Genomic DNA, 16,395 nt, shown 5'->3' with positions numbered 1-16,395 from the left:
AATCCCGGTGGGTCCGCCGCTCGCACACACACCCCCCAGCTGAGCAGGTCTCCCCCCGCCAGGTGCGGAGACACGGACCGCAGCTCCTCACGTCCATGATCAACGGGCTGGACGACAAGGACGACCCCCACAACGCGGTGGCCCTGGAGGCCGTGGCCGGCCTGTCCCTCCTCCTGGCCCACGTGGAGGAGCAGGACGCCCGCTCCCTCCTGCTGCACATGGCCATCCGCATCCGCCCCTTCTTCGACAGCGTGAGCCCCCCGGGGCCGGGGGTGGGGCACGGGGGCGGCGGGGGGCCGGGCGGGCGGAGGCCCACGCGGGGCGGCGGCCCACCCGGCCCGTGCCGTCGGCAGGAGGAGGCCGACTTCCGCAAGTCGTCGGTCGAGCTGTTCGGAAACCTGAACAAGTTCTGCCACGGGAACTGCGAGGACGTGTTCCAGGAGCAGATCGTGAGCGGGCTGGTCGCCCTCCTCCTCCACCTGCAGGACCCCAAGCCCGCGGTCGTCGACGTGAGCGGCCCCCTGGGGGGCAGGGGCCGGGCGGGGAGGGGGACCGGGCCCGGGGCCCCCCTCTTCACACCCGGGACCCGCTCCCCGCCTCCTCCAGGCCTGCAGGTTTGCCCTGCGCATGTGCGGCCCCAACATGGCCTGCCAGGAGCTGGACGCCACCTTCCAGATGCTCCGGCCCGAGGCTCACCGCCTGCACTACGGCGAGTTCCTCAACGACGTCTGCAAGCACTTGGTGAGCCCCGGCCGGTGTCGGGGGGGGGGCGGGCGCCCGTCCTCGGCCTTCGGTGCGGGGATCCCCGGGCAGCCCACCCCGAGCCGGCAACCCGCCCCCGCCGCCCCGCAGATGCAGAGCTTCCCCGACCTGCTGAGCCGCTTCGTGGCCACCAACCTCTTCTACTTCAAGAGCTGCTGGGAGGCCATCCGGGCCGCCGCCGCCATGTTCGTCGGTGAGACGCCCGTCCCACCCCGAGACGCGGGCTCCCCCTCCCCTCTTCCCTTCCCCTCCCCTGACCCGTCTCCTCTGCCTTCAGGATTCCTGGTCCTGCACGGGGAGAGGGAACACTGTTGGCAGCTGGACCTGGATCACCTCATCTCCGGTGAGCGCGGCCTTTCGCTGACCTAGAGCCCTTTCGAGCCTGCCGGGCCGGAGCTGGTCCTCCTCCCCCCACCCCGGCCCGCCTCGGTGACCGGCGCGGTCGGTCCGGCTCCCCTTGAGAGTGTCTGCCGGGGCCCTGCCATCGAGGCAGGAGAGGCCGGTCTGGGCGAGGAAAGCCCCTTACAGGGGCTGGAGGTGCCAGGAGAGGGTCTGCCCACTCTCTGATGGGAGGGATGGCGGGGAGAGGAAGGGAACGGGCGGCTTGGGAGGGATTTCCAAAGATGGGAGATCGGGGGGAAGCTTCCCCTGCCCCAAGCGGGCTCCGGAGGCTGCCAGTGCCTCCCGGGCTCTGCCCCGGCTCCCACGGCGAGGGGCAGGTGTCTCAGACTTGGTAAGTGGGGACAGGCGCATCTGCCACCAAGGCTCCCCCGGAGGCCCGGGCTCTTCCAGTTCCTTCCACCCCTACCCTGGGGAGCGGGGTGGGGGCACGCGGTGGGGGAAAAGCGATTTTTCCTGGATTTCGGGGATTTTTTCCCGTCACAGTGAGTGACCTCATAGTCTCGGGTAACGCTCGGAAACTTCCGAGAGGGGCCAGCGGAGCTGAAGGAGGACTGAAAAAGGGAAAGTCGTCAACCTTTTCTGGGGCTTTGTGGAAGAGAGAGGTGGGGGGCGGGGGGCGGGTGGGCAGGGGCAGGGCAAACAGCTGGAGTGTGTGCACACGCAGGCCTCTGCTTGCCAGCGGCGGGGCCCGGGAGTGGATTAGCTCCAACAGGGCCAGCCCTGGGCCGGCCGCCCCCCCATCCCCTCCCCTCTCCCTCCCCCCCAGCCCATGTCCGGTGAACCCCCCGCCCCGCTGGAGGCGGCAGTTGAGACTTCTTGAGCAGGAAGCCGCGGCACATAAATCAGGAGGTTTCGGGAGCTGAGTGGCCGTGGGGATTTGCAGGGATGGAGATTCACAGATTCGCAGTGTAAACAAGCTACCGTGGAAGCGGGCGAGGCCCATCCTGCCTCCGCTTCCAGCTGGAGGGGGTTGGGGGGGGGTCCACACTTGCCCCCCCACCGTGTGCCCTCCTTGCCCCACCAGGCCGCCTGAAGCGCCTTGCCCAGGAAAGAGAGAGAGCTTCCCAGCTGGAGGCCGGGAAAGAAGGGGCGACGGGCGGGTCGGGCCCCGCTCCCTCCTGATGTTTGTCTGTGTCGGTCAGCCCTCCAGGTACTGCTGAAGGACCCGGTCCCCACCGTCCGCATCAAGGCGGCCGAGGCCTTGGGCCGCCTGGTCAAGTTTGCCTGAGGGGTCCCGGCCCGCGGCCCTCCACCTCGCCTAGTAGCGATACGGAGCCCTCCCTGCAGGCTGAGCCACCCGGGGGGCCAGCGTGTACGCGGGGAGCTGGGCTCCCCGAGCCTCTGGCCCCCCTGTATCCACAAGGACCAATGACTGAGACCAAATCCCTCCTGGCCGGGCCCGGCCCGGGGGGCTTTACAGCGCTCAGACCGCATGGCGCTGCCCTCCCCTTCTTTCTAAATAAAAGCTGTTCGCTCTGCTCCGGCTGATGGCGGCTGTGGTTGACGGTTCCCCACCCTGACTTGCTGCTGCTGCTCCTCTGCCCCCGTCGCCCAAATGCCACCGTAGGAAACCGCAGGCAACTTCTGAGCCCCTTCTGCCTCTTTAATGGGCAGCGCGCGTGCCCGCCCGCCCGCCCGCCCGCCGGCCCCGGGGTCCTAGGTGAAGAGGCGCACGGTGCCGTCGGCCCCCGACGAGAAGATCCAGGGCTGGGAGGGGTGGAAGACGACATCGAGCACGCCCAGGTCCCGCGAGGGCGCGTGGCCCTTCAGCACTTTGACGGGCACCAGGAGGGGGTTCTGCAGGAGGTCGCTGCAAGAGGAGGGAGACGAGCCGGCGGACACGGTCAGGCCCGGGGGGACGAGGCCCGCCCGCTCCCACCCGCCGCCCTGGGCCCGAGGGGGACCGTACTTGTACACCATGCCGTGACACACGATCACGCTGCCGTCGTCCGAGCCCGAGGCGAACAGCGGGTAGCGGGGGTGGAAGGCCACGGCCCTCAGCGCCTTTTTGTGGTGCCTGCAGGTAGAAGGAGGGACGCGGCCTCAGTCCCCGCCGCCCCTCGCCCCGTCACCCCCGGCCGCCGTCGCCGCCCCTCACCGTAACACTTTGTAGGGCTTGGTGGACAGATCCAGATCGAACCAGACCAGCTTGCTGTCGTAGCTGCCGCAGATCACGTTGTCACCTGGGGGAGGGAGGGCGAGAACCGCGTGGAGTCGGGGCCGTCGGCGGTGGGACCGAGGCGGGAGACGCGGGGCCGGCCCTCACCCGCGGGGTGGACGGCCAGGCTGGAGATCCACTTGCAGTTGGCGAGCAGCTTCTTGGTGAGCTCCTGGCGCAGCAGGTGATAGAGGCGCACGCAGCGCTGCGAGGCCACCAGCAAGAAGGGGCGGCTGGGGTGGAAGGCCACGCGCTGCACCTGCCCCTGGCTGCGGCGGAACGGGCTCTGGCTGCGGCGGCGGCTCACCTGGTGGATCAGCACCTGCGTGTGCCCGCTGTCCGCCAGGACGCTGGCCAGGTAATCCCCGCGCCCGTGCCAGGCCACCTGCTTCACGGGCTGCGGTGGAGGAGGGGAGGGGGCGGAGGAGAGGTGAGCGAGGAGGCCGCCGGACGCCCTCCCCGCCGCCCGCCCGCCCCGGCCCGTCCGGCCCCCGCACCTTGCCGTGGAGGATGGTCAGCCGCAGGCCCTGGTCCCGCCCAGTGCCCTCGGGCTCCCGCCACTGCACCGGCTGCAGGGGCGGCTCGTCGGGGGGCGCGAAGCTGCCGATGAGTTGGTCGGTGGCGCTGCCCAGCAGGCGGTCTCCCAGCCCCGGGTTCAGCAGCAGCACCGACCGATCCCTGCCGGGGAGAGCGGAGAGCGCCGGCCTCAGCCCCCCGCCGCCGTCGGGCCGGGCGCGGCCGGGGAGCGGGAGGGGGCCACTCACACGGCGACGGCCACCAGGCAGACGGCGGGGTTGGGGCTCCAGGCGAGGCTCTTCACCACCCCTCCCACGGGCACGGTCTTCACGCAGCGGGCGCTGGCCACCTCCCACAGCCGCACGGACCCATCGTCGGAGCCTGGGGGGGGGGGGTTCGGCCGTGAGTGAGCGCCGGGGGCGGCCGGCCCCCCGGTTCCCTCCCTCCCGAGGCTGGGCTCCCTACCTGAGGCTAGCCATTGCCCACTGGGGGAGATGCTCAGGCAGCGCACCAGGTCACTGTGGCCCCGGTAAACCTGCGGGAAAGGGACGGCTGCCGCTCAGGCCGCGGGGGCCCGCGGCCGACCTGCCCCGGCCCGCCCCGTCCTCCCCGTCTCCGCTCCCCGTTGCCATCGGCCCGTCCCTACCAGGGCCTGGGTGGTAGGGAACGGCTGCAGGTCCCGGGGCTTGGGCAGCTTCGGGATCAGGTCTTCAGGGTCCACGTTCACCTGGATGTGGGAGAGGGAGGAGCAGGGAGCGTAAGCCGACCCCCGCGACACCCGAGAGAAAGGGAGCACGGCCTTGCACGCCCCCACCCCTGGCAGCCCGGGCGATGCGTGCCACTCGACCCGGGCCGGGGGCCCTCGGGCTCCCCACGCTCTGCCCGGCCGCGTCGCTCCGTCCATCTCCGGGTGGTCGGTCGATCTGCCGGCCCCCGGGCAAGGGGGCGACGCCAGCCCCACCCCGCGTCTAAGCCGGGCCCGAGCCCCAGACCGGGCCTCCGGACGCTCCTGCCCGTCGCCGGCTCTACGTACCCGCATCTTGCGCTGGCGCGGGCAGAGATAAAGGTCGAGGCAGCGTTCGAAGCGTTCGTGGATGAAGCGGGCGTAGGCGGGCACGGCCCGCAGGCACTGGAACTGCCGCGGCACAAAGCTGAGTTTCCTGTCGGCCGGTTCCTGCTGCTCCCACGCCAGCCGCTGCCAGGCGGGGGTGGGAGCGGTCAGGAGCCGCCGGGCGGCCCCGGGCCCTCCCGGTCCCCCGGCCCGCCCTCGCTCCTCACCTCCTCCTCGCTGAGCAGGTACTCGGGGGGCGGGTTGTAGGACTCGGCGTGGCCGGGCAGCGCCAGCTTGGGGGCGGGCACGTGCATCTTGTGCCGCCCCAGGATGGCGTTGGGGTCCTCCTGGGCCCACAGGTCGTAGTAGCGGGGGGTGGTGTCCTTGGGCTTCCGAGGCTGGATCCAGCCCATCTTGATGGCGTGGACCAGGCGGGAGACCTGGGGCGCAGAGGCCGGGTCAGGGGGACGCGGGCGGCAGTGGGGCCGGGCCCCACCTGGGCGCGGGGAGGGAAGGGGCGTCCGTCACCTTGGCCTTCTCGATGAGGGACGGGATGAAGCTCCGCTTGTCGGCCGGGCGGTTGGTCACGGGGTGGATCATGACGTCGTGGCTGAAGAAGTCGACGGCCGGCTGACGGGAGACGGAGTCAGGGCCCGGGCGGCCCCCCGCCCGGCGCCGCCCCCCCGCCCTCCCGCGGCCCCGCCCTGCCTCTCCTACCTCGTAGGGGTTGAAGTCGGCGTCCCCAAACTGCCCCTTCTGCAGCCGCTGCACCAGCGCCAGCTGTTCGTCCGTCAGCCTCACCTCCCTGCCCGTCATCCTGTCCTCCACCGTGCGCCTGGGGGGGCCGGGAGGGGAGGAGGAGCCGTTGGGCGGTGGGGAGGCGGGAGGGGGGCGGCCTCCCCGGGTGTCGTCGTCTTCCCGCCCCCTCGCCCGCCCCACCGAAGCCCGGCCGCTGACCAGTAGTCGGGGTTGTCCATCTTGTCCAGGAAGCGATCCAGCTCGTCTTGGGTGCGCAGGGGCTTGTAGATGCGCCGCCCGTCCAGGTCGTAGCCGATGTGGGGGAAGTCCTGGTACCACTCGAGGGGCACGTTCCCCACCGTGTTCCGGATGTCCTGGGGGCGGGAGCGGCATCCCTCAGATCCCCCGTGCCCACCCTGTGTTCTGCCCCGTCCCCGAGAAGGGGCCCACACCGCTGCCGTTCCTCGGCTTGGCCCGCCCCTCCCGTGCCAACGGGGCACGGCGATCGGGGTCCGGGCGGGACCGCGACCGGCCAGCTAAATGGGTGAAAAGCGCGCGGATGGATGGAAGGGCGGCCGCCGGGCCCGTTCTGCCGGGAGGAGGGGCGATGTCACGGGTGGGTCTGGTGAGTAGGGGGGTTTGGTGATGCACGGTGGGTTCGGACACACGTAGCCCCCGCCGTGGTCTCCAGTCTGGGCCGGACTTGGCCCCACCCGCCCCTGTGCCCCTTTGAGTCAGAGGGTGAACGGCGAGATGGGGGGGCCAGTGAAGAGGTCACCACCTCGGCCTCGAGACCAAGTTGTGAGGCCAGAGACGGGGGGGATCTCCTGAGGAAGGAGCCAGCCTTGCCCTCAGGGTGTGCCCTCCTGGCACAGGGATGGGAGGGCGGAAAATCCACCCACAACGGCAGCGGGCACAGGCAGATGGACCGGCCTGTCCCCGTCACTGTCTGCTCTCGACGGTCGCCGGGGGAGCCCGGGAAAGGGAGGCGCGGAGCAGAGGCCGCGGTGGTCCGAGAGCGGAGGCCGGCGGGCAGATGGTTAGACGGATGGGCAGACAGGCCAGCAGCCGTCTCCAGAACCTCTTGGAAGCGGGAGGGAGTCGGACTCATAGGGGACCAGCAGCCGGTAGCCCACGGGACCTGAGCCCCTCCCAGGCCGCCCGCCCAGAGACGACCAAGATTCTGGGGACAAGGCGACCGGTGGTAGGCCGTCTGGGCAAGAGGGCACAGAAGGGCCCTCGTGCCCCGCCTCTCCCTCTTAGGCCGGGCTACACACTTGGGACTCAGGGGCCGGCCCCTCCCCAAATTCCAGGGACCCCTCCCCGCTTCCGACCTCCGGGCCGGGCGGGTCGGAACCTCAACCCACAACGCCGAGCCCGGCACTCTGAGGGGCGGGCGAGGAAGAGCGGTGGGGCTGCCCCCTCCATCCCCGTGTCCGTCCGTCCGTCCCTCTGACGCCCGGTGGTGGCTCTCACATTTTCCACTGGGCGGAAGCCAGCCCCGCAGCCCGCCCGCCCCCCTTTCCCCCTCCCCACCGACTGTGGATTCCTTGGCCGGGACCCCGGGCAGTGGCTGCAGCACCGGTGACCTCACCGCTCGCTCACTCACCCGCCTGGCATGCGGCTGGCACCCCGCGCCAGGGCTCCCGGCACACTGACGGGCCCCAGGCGGCTCGGCTCGGTTGGTGGGAGGTGGGGGGTACGGTCGACCCCCACCCAGCCCCCTCCAACCAACCGCTGGGGGTGAGGCCCGTGCCCGGCTCTGCCTCATCTGCGGCCCCGGCTCGGCCTCACCCCCCAGCCCCCCTCAGCCTCCAGGTGCCTGCGCGGCCCCACGGCCCCGGGGAGGGAGGTGTGAGCTGCCCGGGGCGGGACACTCTGAGGCCAGAGGCCGCCTCCCGGCACCACCATCTGGTCTCCATAAACACCCGGCGGGAGCTACTCCCCTGGGCCCAGACAGACAGACAGAGACAGGGGTTTGGGGCTGGGGGCCGGAGGGAGGGGGTGACCAAGCGCAAGAACCCCAGGATTCCCCAGGGAGGGAGGGAGGGACCCCGGCCCCTTCCCCGAGGCCAGACCTGGGCAGCCGACGGCCCCGGGGGTGGGGGTCCCCGTTCGGCTCAGCCTGACCACCCGCCCGCCCCCCCGACTCCGCACGGAAAGAGCTGCGACCCGGGGCCCGGGCGGCTTCCGGGGGCAGCACCCCGAGAGAGATGCCAAGGGGGCCCGGGAGGGCAGAGTTGGCAGGAGGAGGAGCGGAAGAGGAGCAGGGCTGGACTTCCCCAGGCACCACGGGCTCCACCGAGGGGACTCCCTCCCGGCACCTCTCAGCCCCCCACGGTGCACAGAGGCTGCCGGAGGGATCCCCGGTGTCTCTGGGCTGAGGACTCCCCCCGCCCGCCCACCCCCCCACGCACGGGGGCTGCCGTCACCACCTCCTTCCCCGCTCCCCCCGCCTCCCCAGCCCCCGTCTGGAAGCCGAGCCGTTGGCCAGGACGGCAGCCGCATTCCGAGACAAGCATTCCTGGCCAGGCTCCCGCCCCAGGCTCCCACCTCCCGGTCCCCCTTTCCCCGCCCCCCCCGCCCCATCCCCATCCCCGGGCTGGGCCGGCTCGCTCGCTCGCTCGCTGGCTCCCCAGTTACAGGGTTCCTTCCCCGGCAGCTTCCTGCAACAGTGGCCACGTGGAGGGGCGGAGAGAGGGGAGCCCGGACGCTCTGCGGGGAGGGTCCCGGGGGCCTGCTCGGGATGGCGGTGGGCAGGGCCCAGGGACCTTCCCCTGTCCGCAGACAAGGCCGCCCCGGGACCTGCCTCTCTGTAGGTGGAGAAGGGCCGGGGGAGCGGATGACCGACTGGAGAGGGGAGGAGAGGAGAAGTGAGAAGAGGGCAGGGGAGGGAACCCCTTTGGGACCGTGGCTCGGGCAGAGAATGGGCAGGCGAGGCCCCCCACCTCCGAGTCCGGCGCCTCTTGGGGCCCGGACCCCTCTCCGCTCCCTCCCCTCCAGCCGCCCGGGCCCTGGGGCGCCAATTCGTGCCCACGGAGCTCAGGCGGGTGGCACCGCCCTCCCAGGTGCCTCGCTGCGGGCGCTGGCACGGCCCCGGATGGAGGGCGGTGGCCGGGCAGAGCCGGGAGAGGCAGGAGGGGCAGAGCCCTTTAAAGGCCCAGGCCCCTTCCCAAGCGTGTCATCGTTCCCCCTCCACCTTCCAGCCCGGGCCCGGGACTTTCCAGGACTTCCCAGGGGGTCGGGGACAACTAACTAACTGCCCCCTCACCCCCTGCCAACCCATCTGATCCTTTCAGGCGCTCGGCCCCGAAGGGGTTTAAAGAGACGGGCCCCGCCGGCCCTGCTCGGTGGCCCCGGCCAGGCCGCTGCCCCTCGGCCCCTGCTGGGCGCGGGGCAGGAGAGGAGGGGGGCACCTGGTGACCTCTCCTGCTGCTGGCTCTTCCCCGGTCGCTGCCAGGGCTCACCCCAGGGCTTGTCCCCGGACTTCCCTTCGTCACCCTACCGGCCACGGAAGCCAGTCACCCCCAGCCCTGCTGAAATAGGACTCCCCGCTTCCCCAGCTGGGAAGGGAGGGGAGGGCTGGGCGTGGAGACCGTGCCCCTCCCCCGGGGTGAAGGGGAAGCCGCCCCATCTCCCCAACCCCTGCCCCTGCCCCCCAAGCTCCCCGGTACCGGAGGAGGGACCCCGACCCCGGGGCCCGCCCCCCATGCGCCCCCGGAATGACCGGCGGCCCCGCCGGGGCCCGTGCGGACGCTGTGCGGACGCAGTGGATGGGAGGGGGAGGGGCCAGGCTGACCCGCGCCCGCCGGCGGCTGCTATAAAGCTCCCGGCTCCTGCCACACTCCGCTTCTTAGGATGCACATGTGTGCGGAGAGCGGCCGCCGCCACCACCACCGCCGCCGGCAGCAGCGCGGCCCGTGAGAGCCCGGACTTAACTCCCGCCCCGCCAGGGCCCTGACGGCGGCCCCCCTCCGGCTCCCCGCCTGTCGGGGAGAGGACCCCGGCTTGGCGCCGGCCGCCCCCCGGGCCCTCGGCGGGCGGGCGGGATGAGGCGAGGTCGGCGCTGAGGGCCCGGGCTCCGAGGCGGCCGCGGTCGGCACCCCGCCGGGCGCCCCCCGGCACCATGTCCTTCGCCCTGCTGCGCTCGGCGCCCCCCAGCCGCTACCTGTACCCCGAGATCAGCATGCTGTCGGAGGACGAGGAGAACGGCAGCGAGAGCTCGGGCTCCGACGAGAAGCCCTACCACCTGGACGCCGACGGCTTCGGCCTCAAGGCCGGCAAGCGGAGGCCGGGCGGCAAGAAGGCCGGCGGCGGGGGCGGGCGGCTGGGCCGGGAGCCCCGGCAGCGGCACACGGCCAACGCCCGCGAGCGCGACCGCACCAACAGCGTCAACACGGCCTTCACGGCTCTGCGCACCCTGATCCCCACCGAGCCCGCCGACCGCAAGCTGTCCAAGATCGAGACGCTGCGCCTGGCCTCCAGCTACATCTCCCACCTGGGCAACGTGCTGCTGGTCGGCGAGGCCTGCGGGGACGGCCAGCCCTGCCACACCCCCCCCACCTTCTTCCACCACGCCGGCGGCAGCCCCCCGCCCGCCCCCCGGGACGGCGAGAACGCCCAGCCCAAACAGATCTGCACCTTCTGCCTCAGCAACCAGAGGAAGCTGGTGAGTGGCGCGGGCCTCCGGCCTCGCGGCTGGCCGCTCGCACCTACGGAGCGCATGTGTGCACGCGCCGTGTGCCCGCTGTGGGAGGGAGGAAGACCGCCGGGCCTCTCGGTCCTGGCTGCGGGGGAGCCGGGGCCAGGAGGAGCGGGGGCACCCCGTCACCGTGGGGGACCCCCGTCGGCCGGGCCGGGCCGGGCTTGTCAGAGGAGCGATTCGGGCCGAGACCCCCGGGAAGTAGACCGATGGATCCCAGGGTCCCGGCCAGAGCCGCCTCCCGCTCTCTTTGCCGGGCGCAACCCGGGAGGGGGTTGGATCCGCATTCGGCCCCTCGGAGGGTGCCCGCCCGCTCCGTCACGGGCCCCTGGGACCGGGGGCGGACTCCTGGGAAGGGGCAATTAGTCCCATTAGCACAGCTGTGATTCCCTGGGAGAGCGGCGAAATTCAAGCCAGATGCAACCCCCTCCCCACCAACCCCCACCAAGCGGCTCCCGGGTAGGAGAGCGGGGGCCGGCTTGGTGTGGCCGCCGGTTTGCTTTCCCCGGACACTGGGAGGTCAGGATTCACCCCTGCCCTGTGGTCACACCGGGGATCAGGCTTCTCAAAGCCCCTCCTCAAGGTCCCCCCGGCCCGGCTCCTCCGTCATCACTGCCGACCCGCCACCCCCAAGGCACCCTGACAAAACGCAAGCGGCGAGAAGCCCCGGTCGCCGGTTGTGTAGATTCAGGCGGAAGGGTCCCGCCCTCCCACCCCGCCATCCCCTTCCCCAGTCTGAGGATGCCCAGAGCCTCTTCTTGCCTGCCCCTTCCTTAGAGCCCCTTTCCCCAGCCCTAGGGGGTAGAAAATGGATGTCCCCCGCCCCCCCATCTTCCCAGATGCAGGGCCCACACTGGAGGGAAGAGCTCGGCTTGAGTCTCCATTGAGCATCCCTGCCCGTCACCAGCTTTAGTCCGGTGGGGGAAGGGGCACGGGCACGCAGGGGGCACGCATGCACGTCCGCAGGCAATTAAGGAGGCGGGCCGGGGGGAGCCACGAGGGAAGATGGAGTTGCAGCTTGGGCTTTGCCTTCCCAAGAGTCCACTCCCTCCTCCTGTTCACCTCTCTGTCAGAAGAGGGGGAGGGGAAGGAGGAAGCGGAGAGGGGCAGAGAGAGAAAGGGGATGGGGGGAGGGGAGAGGAGGAGCACCAGGAGGACAGAGGGGTTGGGGAGCAGGGGGCAGATAATGAGGAGGAGGAGGAGGAGAGGGTACCCGACAGAAAGGAAGTGGGTTATTGTTGTATTGTAGTCTCCCAAGTGCTTAGCATACTGCTCTGCCCGCAGTAGGTGCTCAATAAATACAACTGAATTCATTCATTCAATCGCATTTATTGAGCACTTACGGCGTACAGAGCACTGGACGAAGAGCTTGGGAAGTACAAATCGGCAACGTGTGAACGGAAGGGCACGGGGGAGTCAGGCCAGGTTTTGCAAAATCCAGCTGCTCTCCAATTTCCAAGACCCTCAGGTCTGACAGAGGAGACCTGGGGCGGTCTCCCCCAGCCCCGACCCCTCTCACTTCAAAATCCCTGGTCCCCAGAGAAGAGCCCAGAGAGGCTCTGGAGCTGCCGGGGCAGCGGCGGAGCCCCGGGGGTTGCCAGGGTTTGGGCTCCTCTGCCAATGAAACCCCACCCCAGGGAAACGGGGCTGCGCCGGGAGCCACGGGGAGGACCCTCCTTGACCGCTGGCTCGGGCCGTCCGAGACAGCAAATGCAAAAGCGATGGATCTGTTGGGGATCGGGGGTTGGGAAGAGGGCATGAGCCGGGTGGCTCCTCAGGCGGGACAGAGAGAACGGGCCCTGCTGGGGTTGGGGAGCCGGTGGCATCCACTCGATTGCCCCCGACGGCCCTGGAGCTGAGCCCCGGGGGAGATCCTCGGGAGGGGGCGGGGAAGAGGGGGGTGACAGGGATCAGCTCTTCCCAAGCCCAGGGCGGGAAGGCCCCGGAAGCAGTCTTCCTGTAACCTCCTTCTGGGCAGGGATCGATCGTGTCTACAAACTGTCTCGGGCCGCACCTTCCCCAGCGCCTAAAACGGTGCTCTGCCCGGCGATTAAATGTTCCACAGATATCACGGACAGACTGAATGAAGAGAGAGGGCTGTCACATCAGGGGACCCAGGGGGGGGCTTTGTATAGAGAAGCGGAGCGGAGGGGGAATGGGACAGCAGGAGAAGAGAGGGGAATGGATCTGAGGAACGGCTTCCATCTGCAGCCCCGAGCCCAAGGCTCAATGAGGGTCGACTCTGAGTGGGTCAGAGGCAGAGATGCGGGGAGGGACAGGCCCTAGAGAGCAGTGTCAGAGCAGGGGGAGGGCATAGCCATCTCCTCATTGTCCCCTCTCAACCGCCTCACTCCTCTACCCCGGGGTCCTCCTCCGTGCCCACCCCCCAGGCCCAGCACCTCACCGCCACCCCCTGGGGCCGGACCCGCCCCTCCGCCCCAAACCACCCGGGCCCCGGGCCTCAATCAGCCCTCCCTGGCATCGAGGAGGCGGGCCGGCCTCAGAGCCCCTTAATTTACGGTTCCCGCTGCACGGTTCCCGTGGCACCGGAAAGGCAAGGTGAGAGGGGAAAAGAGACAAGACGGCCTTGCTCAATCCCCATTTCCTCTCCAGACAGCGCGAGGGCTCCTGGGGCCTGAACATCTGGGAAATTTAATTTTACCATTTCTGTTCTGTCGGCCCCCCCAACCCCCGCGACGCTCCCCAATCTCCGCCCCGCCACCTCCCCCACCCCCACAGACCGTGGTAACGAGAGACGAGGCGGAACCGAGTTCCGTATGAGCGAGGGAGAGGCAGGGGAATCCTCGGAAGGCTCCCTGCCGTAGGCGAAGCCGGGGAAGGAGAGGAGGACAAGGGCGCTGGACCCGGCCTGACCCCGGGCCCGTGCATCCCGTCGCTTAGCTCCCGCCCCCCTGCTTTCCCTGGGATCCCTAACCCGGTTCTTAACTTCCTTTCCAGAGTAAAGACCGTGACAGGAAGACCGCGATCCGGAGTTAGGAGACCAAGAACCAACTCTGGGGGAAGGAGGCGGCGGATGACGAGGAGGAGAAGGCAGGGAGAGGAAGCAGAGGGTGGGAAGGAAGCGGGCCGACACCCCTTCTGCGCCCCCCGCCGACGAGGACCCTGGTTCCCCGCCGGACCCGCCGCGTCCTGGGCTCGGCCCCTCGGGAACTGCCGCATCCCGATCCGGGGATGCCCCGGGCCCCGCCTCCGGGACCGTCCGGCGCTCTGGGACCCAAAGCCCAGGGCGGCTCCGGGAGTTTTCCCCGCGCCCAGCCGCCGGAGGGGGACACCGCTCCCGCCTCTCCGGGAACAGGCAGCCCCGGGGACGGCGACGGACTCCTGACTGGGCAGGAGAAACGGGGCAGAGCTGGAGGCCTCGCTCTCCCCGCCCTCGCCGGGCACCGAGAACGGTTCTGATGTCTACCGTCCCGACCCGGTTTCCTTTCTGAATCAATGCGTGCTGGTGTTTCATGTCATTGATGCAATAATATAACGCCTGGGTACGTTGTCTAATTAAAAAGTGAAATCCCGCCACGGGTCCGGGCGCCAGCGTCTCGCCCCGGGGTGGCTCCCGGGCCCCCGTCCTACCGGTCCTCGGTTCTAGGCACAAGTGTGGCCTTGGGAGTGCCGGGGTGCGTGCCCCTCACTCAAGAGACGTCGGTTGGCCTCTGCCTTGACCCATCCTTGGCCAGTTTGGGGTCCGCGTGGATTTCCGGGGGCCGGAGAGGAGTGGTAGACACAAAAGGAAGGGGAGGTTTAAATGGGTGGCCAGTGATCTTCTCCCCAGACTGGGCGGGGAGGTGAGGGTGCGGTCCGGACTTTTGGGCAGGGACTGGTTCAGGCTGGGAAGCCCTCCTAAGTCCAAGCCCGGCTGGTGGGGTGGGGGGCCCACCAGGGTCCTGAGAGCTCCCCTGGCCCCCAGAATGGCCCCCTGCACCACCAGGGTCTAGACGCTGCAGCCTCCCTGGGGGACCGACCCTCCAAAGGGAGGAGACAAAAAACCCAAAGGCGGCCCACACGGTCCTGAGCAGGAGCGGAGGCCGGGAAATGTGACCCGGAAATTACAGGTGGGAGGCGACCCGGAGGCAGAGACAGAGCGAGATCGAGTGGACGTGCGGTCCGAGAGGCCGCACGTGGCGGGCCGGCCCGAGCTGGAGAGAAAAGGAGATAAACAGCAAGTGACAAGCGGAGACCACCGAGGGTCAGGCAGGAGGCCAGACAGACGGGGAGACATGGAAATCTTACGTGGAGGAGGGGGAACGGCAGGCATCGTGGGGTCCAGGTGGGCCTCGGGGCCCCCTCGGCCTGCCTCCCTCTGCCCCCCTCCCCAGCAATTCCTTCACTCTTTCGGTGGCTACTCTCTTTGGGAATCAGAGGGCCATTTCCTCGAGTCCCCAGGGAAGCATGGCCCCTGAAGCAGCGTGGCTGAGTGGAAAGAGCCCGGGTTTGGCAGTCAGGGGCCGTGGGTTCTAATCCCGGCTCCGCCACTTGTCTCCCGTGTGACCTTGGGCAAGTCACTTCACTTCTCTGGGCCTCAGTTCCCTCACCTGTAGAATGGGGATGAAGACCGTGAGCCTGTGAGAGGACCTGATAACCTTGTATCTACCCCAGCGCTTAGAACAGTGCTAGGCACACAGTAAGCGCTTAACAGATACCATCGTTATTATTACTATTATTATTCTTTGACCACAGAGGCCGGCCAGGCTGCCCGGAGGAAGGCGGGAGGGAGCGGAGTGCGGCAGCCTGACTCGAAATGCCCCACTGGGAGCCCTATCTAGCCCCACCAGTCCCAGGAACGATCGGGAGCTTTTAAAGACACCCAGCTTGGGCGAGAGGACCTCCAGGCCCCTGGGCCACTTGCAGAGAACTGGTGCCTTGGAAGGAGGTTTTACTGTCAGGCATGGGGCATGAAGGCCCGAGTTCAGCCCAGGCCAGGGTAGAAACGTATCTCTGCAGGGTGATGGGGTGGCCAGGGGGCCTCCTCCCCGAGAAGCCTGAGTAGCCCAGTGGGCCTGCCCGGAGGAAGCCGTTTGACAGCCGTGGGGGCCGTTTCCTGCCTGTAGCCCTGGGCTACAGGTGTGGAAGCATCCTACAGTGGGGGCCCTCAGCTCAGCGCCAGGTGGAGGTGAAGGAGGAGAAACAGGCGAGAAAGTGCCCGGGGCATCTTGGAAGATCGAGACCCAATCCAGACCCCCCTCCAAGGCATGTTTGCAGACACCTGGGGCCGGCCAAAGGCACTCTAAGATTCCCCGAGACACGCGTGTGCTGCAGCGTGAGTGCCAGAGACCAGGCAAGCCAGGTAGAGCTGGATGCCCCCACGTGTACACATGCCCGGATTTACCCCACGGGTCCATAGCTCCCCCTACCCGGGGCTGCACATCTTCCCTTGGGCAAGTCACGACTTCTGCTGCGTGACCTACGGCAAGTCACTTCACTTCTCTGTGCCTCGGTTACCTGTAAAATGGGGATTTAGACTGGGAGCCTCATGTGGGACAGGGACACAGTCCCTGATTAACTTGTATCTACCCCAGTGCTAAGTAGGCCTGGCACATAGTAAGTGCTAACAAATACCATTTGGGTGGGCCGGGGCGGGGGGGGAGGGGGGAATCCCACAAGATGTTTTCAGCCAGTCGCACCCTCCGAGGGAACGCCGCTCGGACCTTTGGCTCCGTTCCGGCCCCAGCCCTGACCCTCCTTTCCAGTTCCTGGCAGGTTTCTCCCCGCCCGCCCGAAGGGCAGGCATCTCTCCCCAGCAGTGGCAGTGCAACCGCTCAACTTGAGGCGGGCAGGGGACGTCTGAGCCGGACGGATGACGCCCCCAGCCCTGCCCTCTGGAGAAGAGGCTCAGGGCTCAAGGCTTCCTGGCAAGCCACCTCTCCTTCGGCCGCAAACATCCACCTCCAACTCCCCGACTTCCTCCGGACTCCGGTCCCCATCGCGCTCGTGGCTGGTTCACGCCCATCCCCAGAGCTACGGGCAGGCAGACAGGGTCCCTCAACTCTGACCCCCCCTTCCCCACAGAAAGGGCTCCCCAGCCACGTCTGGAGTCCGCTGGGCCGGCTC

General features: G+C 69.2%; 3 protein-coding genes across 4 annotated transcripts in view; 2 read left to right on the top strand and 1 right to left on the bottom strand.

Annotated features, from left to right (window-relative positions):
• The window catches only part of MROH1 (maestro heat like repeat family member 1), a 67,404-nt gene extending 64,761 nt beyond the window's left edge, over nt 1-2,643 (top strand). For both annotated transcript variants that reach the window (XM_038759948.1, XM_038759947.1), the window contains 6 exons: nt 63-251; nt 354-509; nt 607-741; nt 853-955; nt 1,040-1,105; nt 2,307-2,643. In XM_038759948.1, coding sequence (XP_038615876.1) covers nt 63-251; nt 354-509; nt 607-741; nt 853-955; nt 1,040-1,105; nt 2,307-2,392 — 735 coding nt within the window. In that variant the 3' untranslated portion in view covers nt 2,393-2,643. The remainder of the gene's footprint in view (nt 1-62; nt 252-353; nt 510-606; nt 742-852; nt 956-1,039; nt 1,106-2,306) is intronic.
• An 81-nt stretch (nt 2,644-2,724) lies between these two features.
• BOP1 (BOP1 ribosomal biogenesis factor) overlaps nt 2,725-16,395 on the bottom strand; it is a 41,487-nt gene continuing 27,816 nt past the window's right edge. Inside the window, exons 4-16 of the mRNA XM_038759949.1 lie at nt 5,847-6,001; nt 5,607-5,724; nt 5,418-5,519; nt 5,117-5,329; nt 4,872-5,033; nt 4,485-4,565; nt 4,304-4,373; nt 4,087-4,219; nt 3,820-4,000; nt 3,431-3,719; nt 3,263-3,347; nt 3,074-3,181; nt 2,725-2,974 (exon numbers count right to left, since the gene is read on the bottom strand). Of these exons, the coding sequence (XP_038615877.1) occupies nt 2,821-2,974; nt 3,074-3,181; nt 3,263-3,347; nt 3,431-3,719; nt 3,820-4,000; nt 4,087-4,219; nt 4,304-4,373; nt 4,485-4,565; nt 4,872-5,033; nt 5,117-5,329; nt 5,418-5,519; nt 5,607-5,724; nt 5,847-6,001 (1,851 nt within the window). The 3' untranslated portion in view covers nt 2,725-2,820. The remainder of the gene's footprint in view (nt 2,975-3,073; nt 3,182-3,262; nt 3,348-3,430; nt 3,720-3,819; nt 4,001-4,086; nt 4,220-4,303; nt 4,374-4,484; nt 4,566-4,871; nt 5,034-5,116; nt 5,330-5,417; nt 5,520-5,606; nt 5,725-5,846; nt 6,002-16,395) is intronic.
• SCX (scleraxis bHLH transcription factor) lies at nt 9,734-13,468 on the top strand. The gene is made up of 2 exons (XM_038759950.1): nt 9,734-10,296; nt 13,288-13,468. The coding sequence occupies exons 1-2, from the start codon at nt 9,754-9,756 to the stop codon at nt 13,324-13,326; spliced, it is 582 nt and encodes a 193-aa protein (XP_038615878.1). The 5' UTR covers nt 9,734-9,753; the 3' UTR covers nt 13,327-13,468.

This window comes from Tachyglossus aculeatus, chromosome 18 (genome assembly GCF_015852505.1).
Source record: "Tachyglossus aculeatus isolate mTacAcu1 chromosome 18, mTacAcu1.pri, whole genome shotgun sequence".
Classification (NCBI taxonomy): domain Eukaryota; kingdom Metazoa; phylum Chordata; class Mammalia; order Monotremata; family Tachyglossidae; genus Tachyglossus; species Tachyglossus aculeatus.
This window is presented reverse-complemented; position numbering and strand designations above follow the sequence as displayed.

Bases quoted from the DNA above. Each gene is read 5' to 3' on its own strand.
- SCX (XM_038759950.1), top strand. From the start codon at position 9,754: ATGTCCTTCGCCCTGCTGCGCTCGGCGCCCCCCAGCCGCTACCTGTAC. The intron at 10,297-13,287 runs GTGAGTGGCGCG...CTTCCTTTCCAG, and splicing joins TCAGCAACCAGAGGAAGCTG to AGTAAAGACCGTGACAGGAA.